General features: G+C 44.5%; 1 protein-coding gene across 1 annotated transcript; it reads right to left on the bottom strand.

Moving 5' to 3' along the window:
* Positions 1-21,065: 21,065 nt before the first annotated feature.
* LOC308511845 (melanoma-associated antigen 11-like) lies at positions 21,066-21,809 on the bottom strand (the record flags this gene model as incomplete). Its single annotated transcript, XM_081081691.1, has 1 exon — positions 21,066-21,809. The coding sequence occupies one exon, from the start codon at positions 21,807-21,809 to the stop codon at positions 21,066-21,068; it is 744 nt and encodes a 247-aa protein (XP_080937817.1).
* Between the last annotated feature and the right edge of the window lie 213 nt (positions 21,810-22,022).

Genomic DNA, 22,022 nt, shown 5'->3' with positions numbered 1-22,022 from the left:
TCTAGCTCTTTTTTCAACGTCCTGTAGATTTCTGAGTAGAGATCTTTTACCTCTTTAGTTAAGTTTATTCCTAGGTAGCTTAATTTTTTTGGTGCGATGGTAAGTGGGATTGTTTTTATAATCTCTCTTTCTGAAAGTTCACTATTGGTGCATAGAAATGCTCAGATTTCTTGGGCTTAATTTTGTATGCTGCTACATTGCCAAATTCATGTATTAAGTCTAGTAGCTTTTTGATGGAGTCTCTAGGGTTTTGTATGTATAATATCATGTCGTCTGCAAGTAAGGACAGTTTTGCTTCCTCTTTTCCAATTTGGATGCCTTTTATTTCTTCTTCTTGCCTAATTGCAATGGCTAACACTTCCAGTACTATGTTGAACAATAGTGGTGAGAGGGGGCATCCCTGTCTTGTTCCTGTTCTTAGGAGAAATGGTGTTAGTTTTTGTCCATTGAGTATGATGTTGGCTGTGGGCCTGTCATATATGGCTTTTATTATGTTGAGGCATGCTCCTTCTACTCCCACCTTACTGAGAGTTTTTATCAAAAATGGGTGTTGAATTTTGTCAAATGCTTTTTCTGCATCAATTGATATGACCATGTGGTATTTTTCTTTCAATTTGTTTATGTGATGTATCACGTTTATTGATTTGCGGATATTGTACCATCCTTGCATCCCTGGGATAAATCCTACTTGGTCATGGTGTATGATCTTTCTGATGTACTGCTGGATCCGATTTGCTAAGATTTTGTTGAGGACTTTGGCATCTATGTTCATGAGGGATATTGGCCTGTAATTCTCTTTCATTGTGTTGTCTTTACCTGGTTTTGGTATTAGGGTGATGATGGCTTCATAGAATGAGCTTGGAAGTGTTCCTTCCTTTAGAATTTTTTGTAGTAGTCTGTGGAGGATAGGTTTTAGTTCTTCCTTGAATGTTTGGTAAAACTCCCCTGGGAAGCCGTCTGGTCCTGGGCTTTTGTTTGATGGAAGCTTTTTGATGACTGCTTCAATTTCTTCCCTAGTTATTGGCCTGTTGAGATTTTTAGATTCTTCCTGATTGAGTTTTGGAATGTTGTATTTTTCTAGGAATTTGTCCATTTCCTCCAGGTTGTCTAGTTTGTTGGAGTAGAGCTGTCCATAGTATTTTTTAACAATCATTTGTATTTCTGTGGGTTCTGTTGTGATTTCGCCTCTATCGTTTCTGATTTTGTTTATTTCGGTCCTCTCTCTTTGCTTCTTGGTGAGTCTGGCTAGAGGTTTGTCAATCTTGTTTATCTTTTCAAAGAACCAGCTCTTAGTTTCATTGATTTTCTGTATTATTTTTTTGGTCTCTATGTCATTTATTTCTGCTCTAATCTTTATTATGTCCTTCCTTCCACTCACTCTGGGTTTTTTTTGTTGCTCTCCTTCTAATTCTTTGAGTTGAAGAGTTAGATTTTTTACTACCATTTTTTCTTGTTTTTTTGAGATAGGCCTGTAGAGCTATAAACTTCCCTCTCAGGACGGCTTTCATTGTGTCCCATAGGTTTCGGATTGTTGTGTTTTCATTGTCATTAGTTTCCAGGATGTTTTTAATTTCTTCTTTGATCTCATTGGTAACCCAATCAATATTTAATAACATGCTATTCAGCTTCCAGATGTTTGAGTATTTTGGGTTGTTTTAATTGTAGTTTATTTCTAATATTATGCCATCGTGGTCTGAGAAGATGCTCTTCATGAGTTCAATCTTCTTGAATTTGGGGATACTCTGCTTGTGACCCAATATATGGTCTATTTTTGAATATGTCATATGAGCACTTGAGTAGAATGTATATTCCGTGGCTTTGGGGTGAAGTGTTCTGAAGATGCCTATTAAGTCCGTCTCATCTAGTGAGTCATTTAGAATTGCTGTTTCTTTGCTGATTGTTTGTCTAGAGAACTTATCCAGTGCTGTCAGTGGTGTATTAAAGTCCCCTACTATGATTGTATTGTTATCGATCTCTCCTTTGATATCTTCCAGGAATTTTTTTTATGAATTTGGGTGCTCCTGCATTGGGTGCATATATGTTTACCAGGGTTATATCTTCTTGTTGTATTGATCCCTTTAGTATTATGAAGTGGCCTTCCTTATCTCTTGTTATGGCCTTCACTTTGAGGTCTATTTTGTCCGATATAAGTATTGCTACCCCAGCTTTCTTTTCCTTTCCATTTGCCTGAAAGATATTTTTCCATCCTTTCACTTTCAGTCTGTGTGAGTCCCTTCTAATGAGGTGGGTCTCTTGTAGACAGCAGATGTATGGGTCATGTTTTTTAATCCATTCAGCCCCTGGATGTCTTTTGGTTGGAGCATTTAGTCCATTTACATTTAAAGTTATTATTGAAAGGTACTTGTTTGTAGCCGTTTCTTTTTTTTGTGTGGCTGTTTTCTTTCTGAGCTTTTTATTTCTTCTTTTTACACCAGTCCCTTTAGCATTCCTTGCACTGCTGGCTTCGTGGTGATAAACTCCCTTAGCCTTTTTTTGTCTGTGAAGCTTCTTATTTCCCCTTCAAGTTTGAATGATAGCCTTGCTGGATAGAGTATTCTTGGATTCAGTCCTTTGCTTTGCATCACTTTGTAAATTTCCATCCATTCTTTTCTGGCCTGATGTGTTTCTGTTGAGAAATCATTTGATAATCTAATGGGAGATGCCTTGTATGTAACTTTCTGTCTCTCTCTTGCAGCCTGTAACATTCTCTCTTTGTCCCGAACATTTGCCATGGTAATTATGATGTGTCTTGGTGTGGGTCTTTTCGGATTCACCTTGTGTGGGACTCTGTGGGCTTGTGTGACTTTTTTCTTCCCCACCTCAGGGAAGTTTTCTGATATTATTTCTTCGAATCGTTTTTCTAATCCTTGTTCATCTATCTGTTGTTCTGGCACCACTATTATTCGTATGTTGTTTCGTTTCATGTTGTCCCAAAGCTCCCTTAGGCTCTCCTCGTGTCTTTTAATTTTTTTTTCTCCAATTGCAGTACATTTTGGGTGTGTTTTGCTTCCTTGTCTTCTAATTCACAAATTCGGTCCTCCACTTCTCCTAGTCTACTGTTGATACTTTCAGTGGTGTTTTTTATTACAGCTATATCACTCTTCATTTCTTCTTGGGTCTTAAGTTGTTGATTTTTTAATCTGTTCCTACTAGCTTCTTCCATATGTTATTGAATTTTTTCATCTGTTTCTTCTTGCTTCTTGCATAGGTAGTTGAATTTTTCATCTGTTTCTTCTAGCTTCTTGCAGAATTAGGGGATAAGGAAGAAAGAAGAGAAAAAGATAAAAGAGATAAAAGAAAAGAAAAGAAAAGTAGGGAAGAAAAAAAGAGTGCAAAAATGAAATTTGTTAAAAAGAGGTGGATTGAAAAGAGAAAAAAAAGAGCGAAAAGAGAGAATGAAGTAGAAGATGGGAAGAGGCTATGTGTATGAGGAGAAAACTCCTATAGAACTGCCACTAATTCCAACAAATTCCAGCAACAGCTCCCTGGAGAGGAATGCAAACTAGAAACAACCAATAATATCAAGAGAGGCAAGGGAAAACAGAAGCACAAAAATAACCGGCGGGGGGCAGGGGGGGGCGGGGCGGAGGAGGGAGGGGATAAAACAGCAGAATAAAAGAAAAAGCAAAAGAAAAACAGCCTCACAACCAGTCCTAAAAAGCACACACACACACACAGACACAAAAAAACAAACAACAACAACAACAACAAAAGCCAATATACTAAAAAATCAAGCAAACAGCAACAAAACAATAGAAAGATAAAAGAAGAAAAAAAAATTTGGATAGTGAAGAAAGATAAGGGATATGTGTATAAGGATTTAGAGCAGTGGATTGGAAATAGGATATATAAGTAGGATGAAATTTTGACTGGACGTAAACAGAAGGAATAGGGAAAATCTAAAGCAGGAATAGGGTAAGAGAAACAGGACAACAAAAGGGGAAAAGTGAGGGAGAGGGTTTTAGCATAGAGGTAAAATTGAGGTAGGGAAAATTGATGTTAAAGGAATGATGAAAATAGAATAGAGAACACTAATACCCAAATAAAATAAAGAGAAAATAAAATGGCACTTTAAAAAATGGTAAAATGGTAGCAGTAATAATACTGGTTAAAAATAAAAATGTAGTAATTAAAAGGGTAAAATCAGGTGATGGAAAAAGAAGAACAAAAATTGGTTTCTTAGTTAAAAGGTGAAAAAAGAAAAAAGAAGAAAAAAAATTGCAGTAGTGAAGGTCCTTCGGTTCTTCTACTCGTCAGTCTGGCTCGCCTTAGTCCTGTCAGGTATTCAGGAGAGTGTTGAATTTCCCTGTGATACACTGTTCCTCTGTGTTGTAAACCACAGTCCTGATTTTAAAGCAGGCCGTATTTGTGTCCCAGACTGCCTTAACTTGTATTTAGCTAAGAGTCAGATTGTGGCTCAGCCTCTGGGTGGCAGTGTTTTTGGGTTGGCCTCTGAGGCTATAGGGCCTCTCTGTCCAGTAGCTTGGGTTTATCGTCTCTATTGCACTTAAAACTGGTGTGGGGAAGTCCACTGCCCAGAGCTGCTTCCTTAATAGTTACCCGCTCTGTGTTGTTGCTGGGATTGAAAATCCCTCTATAGGCCAGACCCTGTTAACTCCCAGGGACTGATCCGATTATTTAGTACTTGATCTCATTCAGGGTGGAATCTGGGTGTGGCTGTGCTCCTTGCCTTGGGGCTGGGGAGAGGAGTCTCACTCCCTGGAGAGAATGGCTGCCCCAGTCCTGGGCTCAGGGGTGTCTCAGCACTCAATTCGCTGCCACCTCTCCCGGCCCCCGACCCTCTCCTCAGTCTCTCCCCAGATTCCACTAGTCCGCACCTTCTCCCTCTCTTCAGCACAGGTGAGTGTCTGTATCCAAAATGTCTTATGAACTGGATTCAGTGAAAACAAACAAACAAACGCTGGCCGCGGAAATCAGGAAGGCTTAGTTTCTATAAGCTCTTCTCTGACCGGCACTGCATGGTCTGGTCAGCTCTTCAGGCTACCCAGATTAGGCTCAGTCCTCCGTGAACACAGAACCCAGATCTCAAATCCCCTGACGCCAGGAATCCCGTGGATCTCCTTTCCCCAGTCAGGGGCTGTGCCTGGCCCAAGGGTCACGGCTGTCTGCCATGTGGTCTCCCTCCGACGCTCTGGGCTCAGGGGTCTGGCAAACATTCCTGCCCAAGTTCCTAGGGTTTTTTTTTTTACCTTTCCAGGGGAGTTCTGCCCTTCCCGGCTGCAAACCCTCTCACCACTCTATGTGTTTGTATGATTGTTTATGTGTGTATACACACGTGTGTGTCTGTGTGTGTGTGTGTGTGTGTGTGTGTGTGTGTGTGTGTGTGACAGACCAGGGTCAGCTGCACAGCGCACAGAGAACATTGAGTAGCCTCCAGACTCAGGCTGTCTGCCTAACTTCACACACCTGCCCCACCCCCACTGCCCATGGCATCCTGGGCCCTTTCGCTCACCCTTCAGTGGTTGAGGTCCCACACTAGCTCCTTGCACCTGGTCAAGAGCTTGGGACCTGATTGCCTGTGGGTTCCCCATAGCAGCCAGGGCCTTTCTGAGCTGTACATGCTGCCCACAGTAGTTGGGCTGGCACCTGCCCATTAGTGGACCAGACTCTCTCCTCTTCATTTCCCTCTCTCCCACGGCCTCACCCAGAATTCCCTGAACAAAGTTTGACACATCAGAAGTGCTCAGTCAGAGGTTCCCAGCTCACTCCACGTCCCTTTGGTGAAATCAGCTTAGCCTCTAGTGCAGTGGTTCTCAACCTTGGCTGCACATTAGAATCACCTGGGCATCTTTTTCAAATCCTGATTTCTGGGCCTCATCCTCCAGAAATTCTGTTTCTTTGTTATGCGGTGGGGCTACAACATTAGTAACAAACAGAATTTCTGGAGGATGAGGCCCACAAATCAGGATTTTAAAAAGATGCCCAGGTGATTCTAATGTGCAGCCAAGGTTGAGAACGACTGCATGGGGGAAACTCTGAATCACTCTTTCCTCTCACAGGAATCCTTTGGTTTATGGAAGGAAAAAACGTCTCAATGTTTCTCTAGTGGTTCCCAGCGCTCCTTGACTTTGGGGAATCTTTTCAGGCCCAGTAAATGTAGCTCCTTTGGAGTTTGTGGAACTGGAAAAGCAGGCTGTACTGTCCAACCTGAAGCAGAAGTACCCAACTGCACTTTCAAACCCCAGGTGGTTACTGGAGCCCATACCCAGGAAAGGGGGAAAGGATATCTTCCTGGTAGGAATCCCACAGCACCTGTCCCCTAGGGGCAGGAGGACTCCACAGGAAGTTCACTGAGAATCCAGCAGAATCATGACCATCAACGGGCCATCATGCCGCAGATGTAGAACTGAATTGGCACCACCGTGGAGATCACTACCCACCATCTGCTGTTCAACTAAACAGATTGCTGTGCCCAGAAGTAGGCGACTGTCCTCGTGAGATGCCTCTCTGAGCTCATTGACTGTCTCAAGGACTCTGAGCTTTAGGGAAAAGGGAAAGCTGCTAGGAAAGATCTTGGTGCTATCACTCATTTTGGCCCTGCTTATTCCTGCAATGTACAAAGAGAAATGTTTTAGGAGAATGGGTTAGTGTTTAGGACTCCCTTATACAGTCTCCCCCTCTCTGTGTGGTCAAACTCCGAGAACACTTCAGGAGCACCCAGGTGTCATTGTGGGAGGTCTGGGAGCGGGCACTGAATGACTGCCATTGCCAGAGGGTGACCAGCAGGGATGAGCTCATTCACCTTGAGGGAGACACCAGACTTTGAAAGAAAACACCTGTCTGTCCTGGCCAGTGACTGGTCTGCTGTAAAAGTCTCCCTTGGCTCATGAGGGCCTGTATTACACATGTTGTATCACTACCTCGTGACACAAGAACAGATCTGAAGTACAGCTCTGATGGAAAAGTGATGGGTAGAGGTTTTGTTTTTTGTTTGTTTGTTTGTTTTTTTCTGTGTGAGCAATCTTTATTTGGGTCCCTACCAGCAGGGTTAGTAATGGTTGTTACTGGTGAGGATGATGGGCTTTCTCCCATACGTTGACTGGAATGGCCCATCTTCTGAGCCAGACTGCCTCTGTCATACACCGCTTAGCAGATGGAGTGGCCAGGTTCTAGGTGGACCTCTCTTCAAGGCCCCTGGAACTTGGGCTAGAGATACTCAGATGCTGATCAGAAACTTCCTGGCATCATAGGGGGGCCCGTGAGTAAAGACCCTCCTGTTTCAAGTTGCATGACTAATGTAAGGTGATTCCACCAAGGTCAGGAGCCAGGCACATCTGTCTCCTGTCCAGTAGGCAAGGCTCAGGGGACCAGATCTTCCTGGGCTTGCCTCAGGACTAACTAGCCAGTTCCTTGTCTGAGTATGTGAAAAGGAAAGAGGACAATGGGAACAAAAGCCTGTCCAGGCCAGGATTTCTAGTCTCCTCAGGCTCATCTGACGAGATGTGTGGCACGGAAACAGAAGAACACGGACTCACAAATATCATTGTGCTGTTTATTTTCATTCATGGAGTTTTGCCTTTCTTTATTAAAGCCTACATGGATTCGTGGGTACAAACTGGTGATTGTTTTCTGTCACCTGTGATCTTATAGGCCTGCATTGCCCTTGAACTGCTCACAGAGTGAACAGTTGCCATATACGGAGTCCTCCCCCTCCTAGTCTTTATCAGGTTCCTTGGACTGGGTCATGACTGAAAGGTCAGCCATTTCCAGGGTTCAACCCCAGCAGGTCCAGGGGTTCCCAACGGCATAGACGGAGTCGGCGAAGAAGGAAGGACACGGAGACAGTGTTCAGTTGATCAGCAGCCTAGCCAGGATCTCCAGCCAAGTTCTGGTCAGGATCTCCAGAGAGGTTCTGGTGTTTATTGTCTTGTTACATCAGTATTAATACCAGTTGATTTTAATCCTGTCAATTTCTATTACAAAGGTTAGGGCGTTTCTTATCTCCATTCCAGGGAGTAAAGATTATGTAGCTTAAGCATGATTGTTTGTTGTTAAAGTGATTAACTACCCGCCTGGCACTTAGTTAAGGAGTTTCATCCCCTCCCTAACTTCAGGGAAAAATCCCTACCTGGGGAAACAACCTTTCTCGGAGAGGTGACCCTGGTTAAAACACACAGCGCTAAGGGGAGCAAACATATTAAGAACAGTATGCTATATACGCCAGGTCCCTTGAAACATATGCTGTGCAGATGTTTCTTTCCTGCAGCGACTGTGTCAAGCAGCAAGGATGGACCGGCTTCCGGCAAATTCCCCCTTTTTTATTTTTTAAATGATAGTGCATGCAAATCAGTGGCCACCTCTCAGATTGGGCCGTTTAAAACTCGGGAGAAGACTGGCAAGCAATGACAGTGAGCATAACTATAAACATAGTGGATGGATTGCACAAGGAGCCCCATTCCTGTAGAAGGTTGCCGGCCTCTTCAGTCAAGGGATTACAGCTGTCCTCAAGTTGTGGGTTTGATTGTCTTTGTTGGTCTGGCTAGCGGGCGGCATCACTGGCGACAGGCTTCCCGAAGCGTCAGCAAGTTGAAGGGCTGCATCAATGGGTCCATCAGGGCCGTGGTTGATGGTGGTGTCGATGTCCGAGGAGGAGTAAGCTGTGCCCTCTGGATCCAGCTGATATGGAAAATGGAGGGTAGTAGAAAAAGAAGAGAAAGCAAAAGAACTACAAGGCATGGAAGTGTTTAGAAAAAAGAGGGAGAAGAAAGGGAAGAAGGCAGCATCCTGACACAGCCCTTTCCTGCAGCTTCCCCTTTCCCTGTGGTCCCAGGTAGAAATGGGAAACAAGTCCTGTTGCAGTGAGAGGGCAGCTGCTGTCAGCCAGTCTCTGTCTTTACCTGGGTCCCGATCTGAGCTGGGCATGGGAAGCAGGAAGCAGCCATGGGGACAGGAGACCTTCCTCAGAAGGGGCGAGTGTTCAAGCCCCTGCACCATTGGGGAGGGGGGTCTGTGCCCCACCTTTGTTGCACCCCAAGTTTTCTCCTACTGGCCCCCGACTGTGCCTGTCTTAGGTTGCCCCACCCTGTGGAGTCTTACCCGTCGTTGACTACCAGCCATCTCTGGGCCAAGTAGGGTGATGTGAGGTTCAATTTTGTCTCCTTGATAGCCTATGTCCCTCTGGCCTCCATGCCCAGCAACTGCCTTTGGATTCCCTCGCCTGCTGGCGGGGCTCTGGCATTGATCATAGGGAACTCAGGTTTCTTCTCTAGAGAGGGCCCAGCTTACGCCATTGGGCCAGAGACAGATCCATGGTACCAGCCACCACGAGGCTTCAACCTCAGCATGAACAGAGAGCTCAGGCAACAGCTATGGGCAATTGGATTGTAAGAAGAGGGTCCCTCTTGGCACAAGGGTAAGAGGCGCCAATATAGGACAAAGGAGAGTCCTGGAACAGGGCTTTCTCAGCCCAGGATGTCAGGCTCTTGGCACAAGACAACTCCATGTATGGGGCATATACCAAACACCCCTAGTCACGGCATAAAAGGGAGGTGCCCTTCCTGGAACAGTAGGGTAGGGAGATTCTAGAAAACGCTGTGTTCAGCAAAGAAGGAGAAAGGCCAAAGAACCAGCAAACAAGTAGTTAGATTTTTAAAAAAGGAAAAAGGAAAGGAGATGTGGGGCAAAGCTGGGACATGTGGAAAGACAAAACGGAGGCACATGTGATCCTCCCAATGGACAGATTGTTCCAGCTCAGGGCTGCACAGCTGCTGCAGACGGGCACTGGTCAGGCGTGCTATGATGAGGCAGAGATGGCGGGCGGTGAGAAATAAGGTCGGACTAGACGGTCTGGAATCCACACAGGTGAGTCTGCGTCCTGTGGAAATATACAAGCATATCCTCTCCCCTGGGTTAAAAGTACATCAGGTCCCTTCCAGGCTCCTGTAAGCAAGTCTCTCCATTTGATGAGGGCTTTAGGTTTAGTTAGATCAGGGTTCCAATGCCTGTGCATTGGGGAATTTCCCTCAGAATCTACATTTCGTATATTAATTACAAATAGAGTATGTTGTAGAACATGATGAGGAGAGGAATATTTAAACTCATTTTCTTGTAATATTTTGTAACAGGAGTAAATCAAACACCGCTGGGGCTATATAATAGAACTCCCATTTGAGATAAGATATCTCTTCCCCCTAATGTAAAGGAGATAGTTGTAATTACATAGGGACAGAATGTTTCTGAATGTTGATCTTCATCAGCGCAAGTTAAAATCTGAGAACTCTTTTTTACATTAGATGCCTTGCCTAGTCCTACTAGGGAAGTGGAGGTGGTGTGCGTGGGCCATGAAGAGGGCCAATCCTTCCCTGCTATGCAGGAAATATCTGCTCCTGTATCCAATAGACCTTCAATTGGTTTTCCCTGAATTTGTAAAAATTTTGTAGGTCTAGTAGCATGGATTTCTTGTATCCAAAATGCTGCATCACTAGATCCAAAGCCTCCGGCCCCTCTAGCTTTCTGAGTAACAGCTGTCCCTCTTTTATGTATTGGTAACAGGATTAATTGGGCAATTCTCTGGTTGGGCTGAATCTGTATAGTTGTGGTGGGTGGGGAAAGTAAAATCTGTATTTCGCCTGTGTAGTCTGCATCAACAACTCCTGGGATGACTAAGATCCCCTGTAACGAGGTGGAGCTCCGTCCTAATATTAAACCTACGGTTCCCTCAGGCAGCGGCCCAGACACTCCTGTAGGAATGGCTGCTACTGGCGAGTCTGGGGTTAGTATTGTGTGGGTGGTTGAGTGGAGGTCCAATCCTGCACTGCCTGGGGTTGCCCTGAAGAGGTCACTGACTGATTGAAATTTGCAAAGGGGTTGAGGGTTGATGCCCCTATTATTGCAGGGGCCTGGGGCTGGCCCCTTCTCAAGTTTCCCAATTGAGGTGATGGGATATAACCTCCTTGGGAGCTATTTGTAGAGTTGAAAGGCCGACCATTTTTATGGTATCTTGATCTACATTCCTTTGCCCAATGGAATCCTTTCTGACATCGGGGACAAACGGTTTTTGGAGGATTAATATTATTCCCTAATGTATTTCCAGGCTGTGGAGGAGCTTGCCATCTGGCCTGAGTATTATTATTTTTATTTGGGCATTCTCTGCTAAAGTGCCCAGATAAGCCACAAGAGTAGCAGTTCATATTTCTTTTATTACCTGTACTATTGCTGGCTTGTCCTATACCCTGTACATATTGAGGGTATGTCTCCCCTTTGAGAGCTGCAGCTATAGCTACACCCTGTATAAATGCTGGACTTACATCAGCACACTGTTTTATAAAATCCTTTATAGTTCCTGTTCTGAGAATCAGCCTTAATAAAGCCTGACAGGTATTATTAGCATTTTCAAAAGCCAGTTGTTTGATTAGGATATCGGCTGCCTCTTTGTTATTGATTACTCTCTTGACTGCCTGCATGAGGCGAGAAAGGAAATCCTGATATGGTTCCTCGACCTTCTGTTTAACCTCTGTAAGGGTGGTTGTTTTTCCTGCTGTATAAGGTAGGGATTTCCAGGCACTTACTGCACAACTGGTTACTTTGGTAAGTGCCTCTGTGGGCATATTCATTTGCTCCTCAGCCGTGTTAAAATCACCTTCTCCTAATATCATGTCTAGGGTTATTCCTTTTCTGGTTTTTTCGCTAGTGGCTACAGCTTTCTTAGCAAGATCTTCATATTCAGTTTTCCATAATAAGTAATCGCCTCCTGAGAGACAGGATTTACAAACCTGTGACCAATCATAAGGAGTCATCCATTTACTGGCTAGGGTTTCTACCAAGGTTTGTGTGTAAGGAGCTAGAGGTCCATATTCAGAGCAGGCCAATTTTAATTCTTTAAGTACTTTGTAAGGTATAGGCTCCAAGGTGGGGTTTCTATTCCCAACAGACTCATTCTCATATGTAACTGGGAAGCAGAGTGAGAATTCAAGATCTCCATTAGCTTCAGCTTCTCTTATCGCCCTTTGAAATTTAGACATGGAGCTCATAGGAGCCACAGGACCTGGTTTAGGCTTCCTTTCTAATTTGGGGAGCCTGTTTTGAATGGGAGGGCCTCTCTCCTCTCTACTGACTGGAAAGGACCAATGGTCATGTTTATGATACTTATTCTCCTCCCGATCAGTAGTCCTAGCTAAATTGCTTTTAGATTGAGCTTAAGACAATAATGATGTATCCTCTCTGGGTGGAGCCGGGGGACTATTTAAATTTTGAGAAAGTTCAACCGTTTTTGCCTCTGGTGCCAAGGTTTCACAAATTGAATTCCAGAGAGAAAAGGTATCTGCCGGGACCTTCTCAGATCCATGGTAGCTGTAATAGTTCTGTAATTGCTCTCCTACTTTAGTCCAAGTTTCTAAATTAACAGTTCCATCCTCAGGAAGCCATTGACATACGTCTTCTATAAAACTTTCTGTCTGACTGGGAGTAACCTTAACTCCTCTGCTACCAAGCATAGGCGTTAAAAGATTAATACAGAGTCTTTTTTCTTTAGACTCAGTATGACCCATCCTGTCAATCTAAGTTCTGTACTAACTACCCGCTTACCCTACTTATTCTCTATGGGGGGGGGGGGGTCTGCAGCACCCTATGGTGCAGTCCTATCCGTCCCAAGTACGGGGGGGACTTACCTAAGGGTCCCTGTTCGGGCGCCAGATGCCGGGGTCCAACCCCAGCAGGTCCAGGGTTTCCCAAAGGCGTAGACGGAGTCGGCGAAGAAGGAAGGACAGGGAGACAGTGTTCAGTTGATCAGCAGCCTAGCCAGGATCTCCAGCCAGGATCTCAGCCAAGATCTGGTCTGGATCTCCAGAGAGGTTCTGGTGTTTATTGTCTTGTTATATCCGTATTTATACCAGTTGATTTTAAACCTGTCAATTTCTATTACAAAGGTTAGGGCGTTTCTTATCTCCATTCCAGGGAGTAAAGATTATGTAGCTTAAGCATGATTGTTTGTAGTTAAAGTGATTAACTACCCGCCTGACACTTAGTTAAGGAGTTTCATCCCCTCCCTAATTTCAGGGAAAAATCCCTACCTGGGAAACAACCTTTCTCAGAGAGGTGACCTTGGTTAAAACACACAGCGCTAAGGGGAGCAAACATATTAAGAACAGTATGCTATATACGCCAGGTCCCTTGAAACATATGCTGTGCAGATGTTTCTTTCCTGCAGCGACTGTGTCAAGCAGCAAGGATGGACCGGCTTCCGGCAAGCCATCACCATATAAATACCAGGTGTTGTTCAAATACATCATCAAATCATATAGTGTGTGATTTAGGGGGCTAGAGGTCAGAGCCCCTGTGCCATCCATTCAGGCAATAGCAGGGGAACAAGCATGCCATTCCCATATATGCCCTCCCCACTTGGACCACCTGCCTCACTTTCACACCTGACCTCAATGGCACTGTTCATGAGCAGCAGAACTGAGAACTTGAATGAGCAGGTGGCACTCGGTCCCTGCGGATTGCGTGATTTCCTTTTGCTCAACTTCTTCAATGCCTTTTTCATGCTGAATTCTTTCTTCCTGAGTGTCTGCTATGGGGCAGCCTCTTGTTTCTCTGCGGAGGAGTTGAGGTGGTATCTGGCCAAGTATGATTCATCTGGTTTCCTTTTGTCTTGATGTTCTGGACGAGCCAAGGTTTGTCTTTCTGGAATTGCTGTTTCTGTACACCTGAAACAACATTAATTCAGTAATTCTGGGAGGAAAAATATATCTACTTGATATTAACTGGCTTCTCAGAATCTTTAGTCATCCCTGCAGGTTATGTCTAAGGGGGTTACAGTTTCATATGGAAATCTGTACTTTCTCACCTTTGGAAAAATACTATCTCATGTGAAAAAGAGTTATCCCCTGAAATGAAACCCTTTCAATATATCATTCTTCTGCGCCTACTAAGAAGATGTTTGAGTAACAGAGAACATGGGACATGGGAGGACTTTCTACTTTACCATCATCCTGTTCCCTGGAGAACTGCCTGGGCATATTTTGCTGAATCCGATTCAGCAAGCGGATGGATGAACGTCTTCAGGCTGTCAGATTCAAGGACTTGCTCCTTGCCCCTTCGGCAAAGAACCTCACATTGGAAAAGATCTTTCTCAGTTATCCTGGGGTCTCCAGCATCATTCCAGTGCACAGACATGGAGGCATCATCCTCCACTATCCCCCAAAGCATTCTTGGGAAGGACAGTCCCAGAAGGTCATTGTTTCCTTCCAATTTGGCAGCATGTTGGCTTGGGTCCTCTGGTTATAGGTTGTCTTGGCACCCTGCTTGGTACCTGTGTCTCTCCAACACCTGTGATAGGATCAGCTTGTCTCCGTGCATCTCATGGGTACTCGGACTTGGCATGGAGATGCTCTACATTAAAAAGCATTGACTACTCTAATCCTATCCCTGAGCAGGGGGGTCACAGCACGGATGCCCAATATATACTGCCCTCCAAATTCTTGAGCAGGGGTGGGCAAACTTTTTGACTCGAGGGCCACAATGGGTTCTTAAACTGGACCGGAGGGCCGGAACAAAAGCATGGATGGAGTGTTTGTGTGAACTAATATAAATTCAAAGTAAACATCATTACATAAAAGGGTATGATCTTTTTTTTTTTTTTTTATTCATTTCAAACGGACTGGATCCGGCCCGCGGGCCACAGTTTGGCCACAGCTGTTCCAGAGTCTCAGCCATGGGGCCACCAGATGCTTAAGTCATGTGATTTCCCAAAGATGGCTCACAGCTGCTCTGGAATTTCTGCCTGGATAAGTGTAGGGGAGTGGATGTGTATAGGGCCCCCAGGTTCTCTCTTTCCAAAAAGTACAGAAAAATTGGGTTCAGGTTACCAGAAAGAACTCTCATCTGCTGCCAGGGAGATTGTTTCTTGTTGATAGTTCACTGGATGTGTTGAGAGGTCATGAGTCTATCTCTCTTTCATCCCTAGAGAGGGAGAGGCCTATTGATGGCCTCTTTGATAGCTCAAGGTCAAGGCCTTGGTTAGTCCTAGCTTGGCTACCACCAAGAATGCCGGGGTCAGATGGGCCCCTGGGGGACTGTACCTCCCAGAAAATGGTGGTTGGCCCCATCTCAGCAGGTAGCCCCCCTGTCCAATGCACCCTCCACAAGCATGCTTCTTTGGTCTCTTCCAGCTACTCTTGCTGGTTGCTGGGTCCTGCTCACATGAGCCCAAACTAAGAGTCCTGCTTTATTACCCCGGGTCAAGTTCTCCTTAGAGTAGCGTGTGTTCCTGTATAGGTGGGGTTACAAGCAGTGTCACCTTTCCACAGTACCCTTCTATCTCCCTTTTTAGAGTATTAAGACCAAAGTTGGTAGTTAGACCACCTCAAACAGATAGAGAACATGGATCACAAAAACCACTGTAGTATCCTCTCCTCTGTGGTGAAGATGACTTGAATTTGACTTTTGTCACATCCCACACCCAGGATCTCATCTATGTTCAAGTACATAGTTATGATTATTTTCATATCTGCTTCATTCAGTCACGGCTACCTAAACATGTTGGAATTTTCCTTTTTAGTGAGTCTGTGTCCTTGTCCCATGAGCCCTTGTCCCATGCCTTGCACTAAGTGGTGTAATTTGTGCTCTCTGAGGGTCCATCCTTTGTTTCTAAAAGTGGAGTACAAAGGCATTTGGGAACAGAATCCCCCAAAGTGCCCCTAGCCTAAGGACTGGATCCTTAATGGAGCCCCTGGGTGAGGAGTGGGCAAACTTTTTGACTCAAGGGCCACAATGGGTTCTTAAACTGGACCGGAGGGCCGGAACAAAAGCATGGATGGAGTGTTTGTGTGAACTAATATAAATTCAAAGTAAGCATCATTACATAAAAGGGTACCGTCTTTTTTGTTTTTAGTTTTATTCATTTTAAAGGGGCCGGATCTGGCCCGCGGTCCGTAGTTTGCCCACGGCTGGTCTAGATTCAGGCTCAGTCCATGGTCTCTGTGCCTCTAAACAGGATTACAGAGCATTCATGCACAAAGTCAGTATATTCTTGGAGGATATGCCCTAGAGCAACAGTTCTCAACCTGTGGGTTGCGACCCCTTTGTGGGTCGAAAGACCCTTTCACAGGGGTCTCCTAAGACCATCAGAAAACACATATATAATTACATATTGTTTTTGTGATTAATCACTATGCTTTAAGTATGTTCAATTTGTAACAATGAAAATACACCCTGCATATCAGATATTTACATTACGATTCATAACAGTAGCAAAATTATAGTTATGAAGTAGCAACGAAAATAATTTTATGGTTGGGGGTCACCACAACATGAGGAACTGTATTAAAGTGTCACGGCATTAGGAAGGTTGAGAACCACTGCCCTAGAGGATAGGTGTTGGTGGGTTCAGGGTGGGGGTGGGGGGCTCCTAGTGTCTCTGGAAAAGCAGCCAGCTCCTTTTAGTTGCCTACCAAACATTGTTTCTTAAATGAGTTCTTTAAAGGCTGAAAAGATTTCCTTGTGCACTTTGCTAGCTCATGCCTCTACCGATTACTTATATGAAGGGACTTGTCCATTTTGTGGGAGGGAAATTGGAGAGAGGGTTTGGAAACCACAATCTGGAATTTGGTGGAGAGAGGGTGTTTATTTGTTATGATTAAGGCACCCTTGCATCCCAAGGCTTCTGTAGGACCATTAGCTAATGTTCTTTGAAGCAAGAGCAACTGAATTTCCACTGAGGTGAAGAATCTAGAACATCAGGCTCATCTTTTCCTTTGAAGATGAAATACCCACTTTGCTGACTTCCGTGGAGTTGAAGAAAGCCATTATGAAACTGGCCTTCCTCAATTAAGTCTGCTGGGTCCCAGAAATTCACCCATTGGTACCCTGGTCACCAGTCAGACAGTCTCTATTAGGCAACATGTTCAGGACCCTTTGAGAAAGGAGAACAAACCTAGAGGAATCACAATACCTGATATCAAGCTATGCTATAAGGCCATTGTAATCAAAACAACTGGTAATGACAGAACAGCAGGCATATGGATCAATGGAACAAAACAGAGAGCCCAAAAATCAACCCACACCTACAGTGTGAACTGATATTTGACAAAGGGGGCAACAGCATACAATGAGGTAAAGACAGTCTCTTCATTAGTAAATGGTATTGGGAAACTTGGATGGGTACATGTGAAACAATGAAATAAAACCACCAACTTATACCATTCAGAAGAATACATTCAAAATGAATAAAAGACTTAAATGTAAGTCATGAATCCATAAAAATCCTGGAAGAAAACATAGGCAGTACAATCTCAGACATCACACATAGCAATATTTTTTGCTGATATGTCACACAGGGCAAGGGAAATAAAGGAAAATATAAACAAATGGGACTACATCAAACTAAAAAGCTTCTGCACAGCAAAGGGTACTGGCAACAACATGAAAAGAGAAGCCTCTGCATGGGAGAACATATTTGCCAAAGATACATCTGATAATGTGTGAATCTCCAAAATATATAAAGTACTCATACAGTTCAACCAAAGAAGACAAACAATGCAATTTAAAAGTGGGCAGAGGTCTTGAGTAGATATTTCTCTAAAGAGGACATACAAATGGATGAGACAAGAAAAAATGCTCAATTTCACCCATCATCAGAGATATGCAAATTCAAATGACAGTGAGGTACCACCTCACAACTACCAGAATGGCTACCATCAATAAATCAACAAACAAAAAGTGCTAGTGACGATGTGGAGAAAAAGGAACGCTTGTATACTATTAGTCGAAATACAGACAGGTGCAACCACTATGGAAGACAGTGTGGAGTTTCCTAAAGTAATGAAACATAAAGCTGCCATTTGACACAGTGATCCCACTCCTAGGAATATATCTTAAGAAGCCTGAACCACCGATCACAAAGAATATATGCAGCCCTATGTTCAAAGAGCATTATTTACAACTAGAGGCCCAGTGCACAAAACTCGATCACCGTAGGGGGCGGCCCTCAGCCAGGCCTGCACCCTCTTGCAGTCCAGGACCCCTCACTCCTTACCACCCACCTGATTGCTGCTCTTTAGTGCCTACATGGAGGCGGGAGAGGTTGCTGCCACCACTGATGCACTCGCCACTGATGCACTGGCTGAACCGAGCTCCCCCTGTGGGAGAGCACTGACCAAGAGGGGATCAGCTCCTGCATTGAGTGTCTGTCCCCTAGTGGTCAGGGCACGTCATAGTGACTGGTTGTTCCACCATTCAGTCAATTTGCATATTAGGCTTTTATTATGTAGGATAGCCAAGAGCTGAAAACAGTGCAGATGCCCATCAATAGAAGGGTGAATAATAAAACAATGGTATATTTTCATAATGGAATACTACCTGGCATGAAAAGAGAAGGAATTCTTAACTTTTGAGACAGCATGTATGGATCTGGAGATTATTATACTCAGTGAAAGAAGCCAGTCAGAGAAAGAGAAAAACTATATGACCTCACTTATGTGTGGAATCTAGTGAACATTATCTGTCGAACAAAATAGAAACACAGGCATGAAGACATGGAACAGACTGACAGCGGTCAGAGGGGATGGGGGAGAGAGGGATTGGATGAAACTAACTGAAGGGATTAGCCAAAGAACATCCATGAACACAGATGGCAATGTGGTGAAGGCCAGAGGGTGCAGGGAAGACAGGTGCTATGTGAACAGGGTCAAAAGAAGGGAAAATATGGTATCTGTAATAGTGTCAAAATAAAATAAAAATTTCTTAAAAGTATATTCCTATTTACAGTTATCTCTTAATAGAAAATAAATAAGGGGCTATTGCTCTCAGATGGGATGGAGGGTGAGCTATGGGAGAGCAGGGTCATTCTGAAGGGAGTAGGGAGCCTCTGTGAAAGGTTAAGGGCAGGAGATTCTGTGCAGTCTTAAAAGGAGGCTGCACTGATAAGCAAGTCAGCAGATCATGATTCATGGATGGACAGGAGGCACCCAAGGGAAGACCAGGGGAAGGGTGTTGTCATGAGGGAAAATGCTGGGACGAGGTAGAAATCCTGGCCCAAGGAAGACTGAGATATCAATAAACCTCCGACAATCTCCAAATTATGCTTTATTCTCACTGTCACCTTCCTTCCTTAGGCCTGCTCTTGCCTGGGCCCCAGGGTTCTACTAATTGTCATCTGAAAGAGTTCATTCATACTTAGAGGACAGATTAATTGTGAGGCAGAAGGTGGGCCATGGGCTAGAAAGGCAGGAAATATCATGGACTCCTGATGAATTCAGGCAAGGGGTCAAGACTCCACGATGCCCCTTACTAGCCATGTATTCTTGGGAAAATTAGCAGGCCCAATGGGTATCAGGTTCTTCCTCTGTGAAGTAAGTGGGTCTGGTAAGCCCTGTCTTATAGGACTGCAGGGATGTGTGGAGTGTTTGTAAACCACCGTGCACAGTACCTGGTGGAGATTGAATCTGTAATGAATGGCAGTTATTTCTAATATCGTTTTTATCCCAGATACTTCCACTCTCGCCTCTGGCACTGTGATTACTTGTTTGTTATTAAGGTCATATTAGAGAATGTGCAGTTCAGTTGGGCATAGAACACACAGTCGGCCAAATAGGATACCCAATTCATGGATGTATGCTGACATTCAGGTGTGGGGAGCCTTCCCAGCTGGACACACACAAAGATGCCAAAAAGAGAATCTACTTACAACTCTTTCCCTCTGTCCAAGCTGCTCTTTCATCCAAACAAATGCTTTCATTCATTTCACCCCCACCCAAAATCTACCCCTTGATAATGATTGGCCAGAGTACACTCAAGATCATTAATATTAATCCCAATTAGGCTCTCCCAGGCCATTATTTTTCTCATGGCTCAGTAACTATTTCTGTAGAAATCTGTGCAAATGATGGGTATAACACACCTAGTGCTCATACTGTCCAATGGCACAGTGTCTGCGTGGCTCATGCCATGCACATCATTTTTTAATTAAGGTATTACATATGAGTCCTTATCCACCCATTGCCCTCCTCCAGCCCCCCACTCATGCCATCACCCCCCTGGCGTCTGTGTCCATTGGTTAGGCCTATATGCTTCATACAAGTCCTTTGGTTGATCTCTCCCCCTTACCTCCACCCTCCCCTACCTTCCCTCTGAGGTTTGATGGTCAGATCGATGCTTCTCTGTATTTGGATGTTTTTGTCCATCCATTTGTTGTTCATTATATTCCATATATAAGTGAGATCATGTGATAATTATCTTTCTCTGACTGGCTTATTTGGCTTAACATAATGCTCTCCAGTTCCACCATGCTGTTGCAACTACGCTGCAGTAAAAATGAAGGCCATTCAAAATTGAGTGCTGTTCCCTGGAGGCCCACCACCTCACCTGTTCTGTTACTTGTTTGTAAGATTTAGGGGACACCTAACCCCTTCCTTATATGATTTAAGCTCCTACACTATCATTCTGTGGGTGGGTGTGCCCTGCTTATGTTGGTGTCCCTACTACTAACACAGGATCTTCCAGAAGACATAGGCTCAGTGAATGTCTGGGGATTAAATGAACCACTGAGCAGGGGTCATCTTTATGCAGATGAAATCCCTCCACTTTCTTGCCGGAACCAAGGATCCTTAGATAAGTTGTTTCATGCAAAGACAGATGAGAAGAGATAAGAATCAAAAATTAACAACCGTTTGCTATTATTTTTCTATTTATTAACTCCATTGCATGTACTGCCGAGTTCTTACACATTTCCAAGGAAATCCTTTTATAATGCCATGTTATCTATTTTGGGATCACAAACTAGGATGGAAAGTGTCCCAATTTTGGTTATACAATAGCAAATCTCTTACTCTTGAGCTGGACATGTAGAAATATATAATGTGATCAATGTCATTTACAAACTCACATGCTAAAAGTTTATGAAACCTTCTATGAAAGGGACATTCAAAAATTTCCTTAAAAATCGCAAAATAATAAATCATAAATTTCTCAATCATAATAGGAGCCCACCTTTCCCTGGGCCTCACTATTAGTTTCTTCTCAACCATAGAGTTGAGAATTGGATGCACTTTGTGCCAAGCAAAAGAAGTTAATGCTCATGGGCCTGAAAAGTGCCTGGATTCAACTCTGGCTCAGGCATAGTGGTTGTAATTGTACTCAGGCCCTTCAAGCAGGGATGAAAGGGAATAGGGATCCCTGTCATTAACCCCGAGCACAAACTGGAGGGTGTTCAACATGGTAGTCTCTGCATGTGCTCGGGGACCCCACAGGAACTCATAGCATGCAGGATCACTATTGGGCACCTGGCGGTACAGCAGGTACTGTTCCTGGACCCAAATTTTGGTGATGAGCTCCCTGGGCTCCCCATAGAGCCAATGCTCCTTCCCATCATACACCCCTACAACATTCAGTGCTTCCCAGACTTTTTCCTCAGGGGCACAATCACCCTCTGAGGCGATCACCCACAGAACTGTGACCAGGAGGCCTGTGTTGGGATATCTGTGCCCATCGCTCACCATCCCATCATAGCTGAGCCACAAGGCAGTGGCCAGGACATAGGTGTGAGTACTGGGGTCCATTTCTTTCACAACAATACCAAAGCCCCACTGGATGCATTCAGTGGCTGCACTGAAGAGCTCAGGAAAGTGGTCCTGGTGCTCTTTGATGACACTACTCAGCATTTCTGCCTTGGTGGTCGGCTCCTTTGCACGATACTTAAGGAGTAGAAACTCCACCATTTCTATCATCTTCAAATGCAGTGCTTTGTGGAGCAAGGAATCGGCATCTTCATCAGGGCCTCCCTCAGTGTTTGGACCCTCCTCATCTTGGCTGCTGGAGCTCTCATCTTCAGCGTGTCTCCATGGAAAGGCTGCCATGGCATGGGGGAAGGCACTCTGAGGACTCTGGGGAGGACTTGGTGTCTCAGCAGCAGACACCTCCTCTAGGCTGTCTATAAACAGGACTGAGGGGGAGGAAGACCGAGAGGAGGAGAGAGACAGGGCCTCCTCCTCATCCTCCTCCTCCTCCTCCTCCTCCTCCTCCTCCTCCTCCTCCTCCTCCTGCATAGCCCAGAACAGCTCTTCTAACAA

The sequence above is a fragment of the Myotis nattereri genome, assembly GCF_964212035.1.
Source record: "Myotis nattereri genome assembly, chromosome: X".
NCBI lineage: Eukaryota > Metazoa > Chordata > Mammalia > Chiroptera > Vespertilionidae > Myotis > Myotis nattereri.
The sequence above is the reverse complement of the archived record's forward strand: the minus strand, read 5'-3'. Positions and strand labels throughout refer to the sequence as shown.